Source organism: Cebidichthys violaceus, unplaced genomic scaffold, assembly GCF_023349555.1.
Source record: "Cebidichthys violaceus isolate CVI_PGR_0920_01 unplaced genomic scaffold, fCebVio1.0.p SCAF_69, whole genome shotgun sequence".
Lineage (NCBI taxonomy): Eukaryota > Metazoa > Chordata > Actinopteri > Perciformes > Stichaeidae > Cebidichthys > Cebidichthys violaceus.
The window spans coordinates 938,555-945,641 of record NW_027176916.1 but is presented as its reverse complement, the minus strand read 5'-3'; the positions used below and the strand labels follow the sequence as shown (position 1 = coordinate 945,641).

The 7,087-nt window shown below is 47.3% G+C and overlaps 1 protein-coding gene across 1 annotated transcript in view; it reads left to right on the top strand.

The window, feature by feature from the left end:
• The first annotated feature begins 251 nt into the window (after positions 1–251).
• vps37d (VPS37D subunit of ESCRT-I) overlaps positions 252–7,087 on the top strand; it is a 19,196-nt gene continuing 12,360 nt past the window's right edge. Inside the window, 2 exon segments of the mRNA XM_068734997.1 lie at positions 252–469; positions 3,792–3,963. Coding sequence (XP_068591098.1) covers positions 347–469; positions 3,792–3,963 — 295 coding nt within the window. The 5' untranslated portion in view covers positions 252–346.

Sequence of the window (7,087 nt, the reverse complement as noted above, 5' to 3'; positions counted from 1 at the left end):
GAAATATTAGGCAAATGTACATAAATAGAAAATATAAATTTTCAGGAAATAATATATAAAAATAGGAAAAATATATCTGTTTTTAGATGAAAAGAACTGTCAATGGTAGTATTATAAACATTAGGAAAATATACGTGGGAAAAGTGTTGAGAACGAAACATGTGTTTTATTTTGAAGGCGCTAACCGGAAGTGTCGCGGTTTTACCGGCGTGTCTCCGCGTTGACGCTGCTGCATGCGGCGCTGATCGCATTCCAATGTGAGCGAGATGTGAACCGCTGTGCGGACTTCACGTCTCCTTAAAAACCGTCCTCGGCCGCTATTTTAAAGGGAATACAAAATAAGAAAATGTCCACCATGAAGGAGGCGAACACGTGTCCGGACGGTTACAGGGCTCTGAGCACGTGCGAGCTGAGGGAGCTTTTACAAAACGACGACAAAATGGACCAAATCCTTCGACTCAATGAAAAGGTAAATCCGCTCGACATGGCTCATCGATTGTCTGCGTGGCGAAGAGGTCGGATTCCACCTAATAATCTGCGGTGAATTAATAGTTGCTTGAAACACAGAGTGTTTTATTTGCGTGCTCTGTGTAAAGAGAGAGTTTTATTCCTGCACAATGCTTCTTATTGTGCAGGAAGCATCGTAAACGAGCCCGTTATGCGCTTACGACGAAACTCCCCTTAAACAGATGGTGAATTAAGTGTTTCTCCCCCCGTTAGAGGACTTGCCCACGAGGTAGAAGATTGTCTTCAGTACACATTATACTTCTTACGGTGTACTCTCACATTCGGCATTACTTCAGTAGTCATAGCGAGACTTATTTTAATATTTCAACTTCTAAAACTGGTCATCCTCGGTCCTCTGCGGAGTTAATTCTGAATAAAAGTGTAGTTCTACTGCAGCACGCTGGGTTTCGTGTGTGTCTGGTTAAAGCCGAATTGAGCAGTGGTCTCTGGGCGATCACAAAACACCTGAAGAAGAATGCTGTCACGTGTAGCTTTGAGTGTTAACATAAATTTAACAAAAAAAATGTAGTTTTTAAAAAAAAAAAGACATCCACGCGCATTCCTCTCCATGTCTGAGGGACGTTTCAGGGCGAGATGATGACCTTCCTGTTGACACACACACACACACACACACACACACACACACACACACACACACACACACACACACACACACACACACACACAAGGTGTACCAGTGGTTCCCCAAACTTTTCCATTGGGCCCCATTTTGATTAGGTTTGCCTTGGAGGGGGTGCTCAAACAGAGGATTCACTGCATGTCTTTCTATGGGTGGAGGAGTAACAACAGTGTGTGTGTGTGTGTGTGTGTGTGTGTGTGTGTGTGTGTGTGTGTGTGTGAGAAACATGACCATCGTCATACATGTTCTCACTGGGAGCTCACACTCTTCTTCTTCTTCTACTTCTTCTTCTTCTTCTTCTTCCTTCATTTATGGAGACGTCAGAACGCCGTAAAGGTTCCTGTGATCACCGCTCAGAGAACACAAAAGGCAGACATTACTCATGTTCTCCGGTTCTCCGGGTTCTCCGGGACGCCCAGGATGTGACATTTGAAACCCGGAGCTGTGGCTGAATGGGGATTGATGGAGCCGCGGGGGTCGGATCTCACCGAGAGGTCACACAACACCCGAGCTTTGGGGGGGGGGGGTTTCAGCAACTAATAATAGAGAGCTTGTTGTGTTTCCAGAGGACGTCTCTCTCCCAGTGATGTCATCCACTCCACCGCACATAGAACACAACATACATGTGTATGACGTGTGCTGCATGTCGTCACGGCTGGCTGGGTTCACGTGTGTCATCTCCGTATTCATTAATCTCACGGTGACGATGAGCGTTATGTAAAGCGTCCGCGGAGATTCACGGACGGGTTTGCGCGGAGCGTTCTGCGTGTTCTCGTTAATAACAACGTGAACGAGCTGCGTGTCACTTCGTGGTTGTTTCACTTGATGAGCATTTGCATCACGAATTAATGGAAAACCCGCAGCAAGGAGCCGTGAAACCCCGACGCGGTGTCTCCATACTGTTGATTAATGAGCGAGACCGTTTACAGCAGATGTCGTTTTTAAACGCGGAGCGGGTCGCGCAAAGGTTCAGACACCGTCCACGCATCTCACGGCCGTGTGGTCGTGGGAGCGCTGTCCCGGCCGGCTCGTGAAGAATTCCCCCTTTTTTTTTTTCATGAAAAAAAAAATAACAACTTCACTTCCGCCTCAGACCGGATGTTAACCGGAGGGCCTCGGACCACAGAGGCCCGATGGAACCACCAGAAGGTGACGAGCCAAGTCGACGAGAGGATTCGGACTTTTTTGTTTTGTTTCGCGCGGCTCACAAAGTGTCTTTTGTGTCGGCCTTTTGAGACAACACAGACGGGTTCAAGGGAGTGGCATTCATTTGAATAATTTATAGCTTTCTTATGGTCTAGTGACGCCCCCCCCCCCCCTCCCCCCCCATTTACACCATGACGGAGCCAGACCATCATCTCTCAGTCCCCCAACAGCATGTTTAACATCTAGAAACGTCACCTCTGACCTTAAATCACTGACTAGACCCAGTGTTTCCTCTCCTTCCACCACGTATTACAGGCGTATTAAATGACAGTGCCGGTATTTCAGTGGCGGTACTTGTATTATAAGTACCCAGTACAGCAATGTAGTATTACTCCATTACAAGTCCTGCATAAGTAGAAGTCCAGAAGTAGACTATTAAGAAGTAAAATGCACTTAAAGTGCCACGTTTTTAAAAGCACCTCTTATCTGCAGAAAGATGACCCCCTTAAAGAATACGCTCTTCATACTTACTGTTGACATTTCTCAAGCTCAACGACACGAATGCTCAGAGGATTTTATTCCAATATACTTTGAGTTTGACTTCAATAAAAAAAAAAAAGTCTTATTTGTCAGACAGAAATAATTCCAGTTTTTCAAAAGTGACCTACTTTGAAAAGAGTTAACGTGACGGGCGGCGGCTGATGTGAGAGACGCGGTGTCAGCCTCTCCGGTTTGAAGTCTCGCGTTTGTTTGAGTCGGTGACAAGAGTTACTGTAAGAACATGAAGGGGGGGCAGGTGGGCTGAGGAGACTGTAGTCTGGCTGAGACATCCCGTCCCCGTCCCCGTCCCCCGTCTCTGGGGGTGATTGAAGTTTGTGTGAACTCAAAACAGTAGCGGGTCTGTCTCTGCGTTGTGTTGAAACAAGAAACCCAAAAAACATCCGCAGGGTGTCTCTCCTGCGTGAATGTCCTCTGCGCGTCTGGGACGACCACGGACAGTCCGTACCGTGTCCGTCCAGAGCTCCGCGTGACGTCTTCAAACGTTTCGTTTTGTCCGTCAAACGGTCCAAACGAAGAGAGATTCTAGTTCCACGGGTCTAACAGAGATGACATCTACAAGTCCTCACACCTATTTGCTTGAAAACTGACTTCAGAGATTGATCCGATATATCAAATAGTTGCAGATGAGCTCTAATATAAAGCAAATATAGAATACTGAAAGGAAAAAATGTGCACCGTAAGATCAACACGGACTAAATCACCTCTTATACCGCATTACCTTCTGTAGAAAAGTGTATGAATTCTATATTAAAACACATATTCTCTTAAAACTATATTAGCAGGATTACGGTGGAGTTAACGCACGTCCTTCAAAATAAAAGCCCGATCCACATGTGCGTTAGAAGGGTTTATAACACCCTGTACGACACTGCTGCACACACACACACACGCCCGACAGACGAAATCCGACACCCGTTGACTTTGTGCTTCTGTTCAGTTCCAGGAGCTCCAAGTGGACCGCGAGACGCTGCAGGCGACCAATCGGAGCCTCGCCGAGGTCAGCCTCGCCAGGCGACCCCGCCTCTGCAACGGCAAACTCCAGCTGGCGGAGAAATACCGGGAACTGTCCAACCTGGCAACCGCGTGCTGGGAGAAACGGAGTCGGCTCGGTGAGTTTGACCCGGGGACGAGGTCGAGGTCGTGCTAAGTGAACGCGAAGGCCTCGTGTTTCTGCTCCTAAATGGCCGCGAACAGCTGACTGTTGTCCTTTTTTATTCACTTGAACTGCCACAGACAAACGACAACAAACCAGAGGGACGGTTTGCGTCCTCCTCACCGCTTAAATGTAAAGTCATCGCGACGTCCCACGCCCGGCTCCCCCCGTCGTCTCACCTTGCGGCTGCAGTCAAACCGCCTCAGCACGGCACGCTTTTACTTTGAAAACCTTCTATCACGCTCGACTCGCCGTGACGCTCTGGCTGGTGCTGAGAGGGGGGGGGGGGGGGGTGTTTTCTCTGGTCATGGGAACGAAATGAGCATATCAAAATGCCAGCAGGAAGCTTGCAGCAGTTGTCAAGGAATTTGTGGTGAAAGAGGGGCCTCGTCTTTGTTTAGGGGGCAAGTCATGCTTTCTGACGGGGCAGCGCCAGAGGATGTCTTCTTAAGCCTTCAGGCCTAAATGTAAGCCTCTCTGGGCGGGGGGGGGGGCTTTATAAAATTCCTTTTGTGTACAGAGCTGAGAGCAGGGTGATAAAATAAATCCTGCTGCATTAATCACCAGAGGTAACGGCGACTTGCTGCCTCTTCGTGACTTGTTGTGAGGAGACTTTGGGCCTCAGCTGCCGGCCGGTGATGGAAGTTGGGTGGAATGTTAAACTTCCTGTCGATGTGTGCGAGCGTTACGCAGATGCTTGTCCCACCTACCAGCGAAGCAGGATGGTGGGGGTTCGTCCTTCCTTTTTTTGCAAAGCATCTGATTCTCATTTGCTGCAACAAGGGAGGAAGAGGAGGAGGAGGAGGAGGAGGAGGGGGGGAACAAAAGAGATGAATGAGGAGGCGAGGAGGCGCAGCAGAGACAAACTGTGGAGTGGATCGGAGGAGACGTTGATGTGTGATCGGAGAAAGCGGAGCAGGGTGGTGGTTGTTGAGAGGTGGAGCTACAGGACGGCTTCTCACCACTATTATTAGCATCTATGTCTCTCTGGCTTCTTTCTGCTGCTAGCCGTGTTGCTAATCCACCGGCACTGACGTAAAAGATAAAGACCCCTTTAACCCCAGCGGCAGCCTCCGGTTCTGCAGAGTGAAGCCGAAGCTTCATGTCTTTAAAAGCTGCGTTCTCTCTAGTGTCCACCAGGGGGGCGACTCTTCTGGTCGTATAGAAGTCTAGTCTAAAATGACTCTACTTCTCTCTTGATTTATTCCCTCAGTAAACATTGTAAACATGAGTTTATGGTCTCAATCTCTAGTTTACAGTCTTCTTCAATACAGCATGATGTTCATTTAGTACATTATGCTCCATTTAGAGTCAAACCATAAGCAGGGGACGCTTTAGGGGGCGGGGCTACACGGTGATTGACAGGTCTCTACCAGAGACGTATACGGCGTCTCTACGTCGCTCCTCCTCAGTCCAGATATGGTCACTTCCTGTTCATTGGTTTACCAAAAAAAAACAACATGGCGATGTCTGTAATCCAAGATGGCGGCATGTCTGCGACCCCGTTTCCTACAAAGTTATTCATACATACTGTACTTTGGTATTCAGGGAAAGATTGTGGTTTTGGTTAAATGTTAATGAAGTTGGTTTTTGTTACGCTCGTCAATATCAAACCAAAACCAGGAGAGAGAGAGAGAGAGAGAGAGAGAGAGAGAGAGAGAATAAAAAAAAAAGATGTCGGTGTCGGTGAACTTCTTTGCCGAGTTGTATTAAAATCAATCCCCCTGAGATGAAACATGAATATTAGGAATGCATTTATTTAGCCTCAGGCCTGTTTTTGATGTTTAAACGGGTCACATGTTGACAGCTTCGGATCAACGGGGGATATTTTTGGCACAGTGACGGCGCTATTTAAAACATCGGCGCACATCGGGTCAAATCAAAGAGCAGAGCTCCTGTCTGCACCGGTACACGATAGAAGTACACGATAGAAGTACACGTTAGAAGTACACGTCAGAAGTACACGTCAGAAGTACAACGTCAGAAGTACACGTTAGAAGTACACGTTTCAGGTGTTTCAGGCCAGAACGCACTGCAGCCTCAACACGGAGTCACTGTAATGTGTGTAAGCACCACAGCTTCAGGTTTGATCACTGGAGGAGGACTTTTGAAGACTGTTTTTGCCGCCATTGAAAACTTCCCAGCTGTTTTGACTCCTCCAGTCGACAGCTTTTTGTCTGTTATAACTCTTCTTCATGTGCCAGTCAGTGCTTTACATTAAGAGAGAGCAGACGTGATAAAATACGTGAAATCTTAAATCTAACTTTAACGCAGCGACCACCCGGTGAACCCTCCGCTCCTCCTCCGGTTCAGAAGGAGCGGAGGTCACGGCGTTCCTGCAGGTCTGTGCTCGCCGAGTCTTCTTCTCGTTCTTGTCTCCGCGGCGCTGGGTGTGGTCATCACAGTGGGATTATGGGCTTGTTTTGTTGCCTTCAAAGCAGAACCGTGAGACGAGACCTTTTTATACATTCACTTCCCTCTGGAAACGCAGCCGGAGAACGGAGTTCATGCGCCGCCTGCTAACAAAGCGTCTTCTGTTTATTTCACTCTGGAGGGTTTTGAAGGATGTAAAAGATCTGAATGTGTCTTCGGAGACGTTTTAGATATTTAGGAGGCGGTCGGGGTCAGGGTTCACTTTTTTTTCGGTAAATGTCAGACAAAGCACAGCGGGCCAACGTTCCTGTTCCTCCAGCTCCAAAACCCGGCGGTTTGATTCCCGTGAGAGGCGTCTTCAGCTCAGTACTTGGTGGAAAATGTCTTCACATCTGTGATGTTTACATTAGTCAGAAACATCTGTACATACGATGCATCTTAATGTTTGTTCTACGTTATTTAGATACGTTAAGATCATGCAGTTTCTTGTTATTAAGATCCTTCTGGGTTCCTCAGTTAAAAGTAAACAAAACAAACTATTTTAGTTGACGTTTTCTAAGACATTTCATTTTGCGATGAACTGAAACGTCACGGCCTTCAAATCCTCTTTGTTCAGGACAGAATCTCCACAAACAAACCACAATCATTTAAATGTGTTTTTATGAAATGAGAAAAAAGAAAACATGATCTTTCCCCTTCAATGTTGC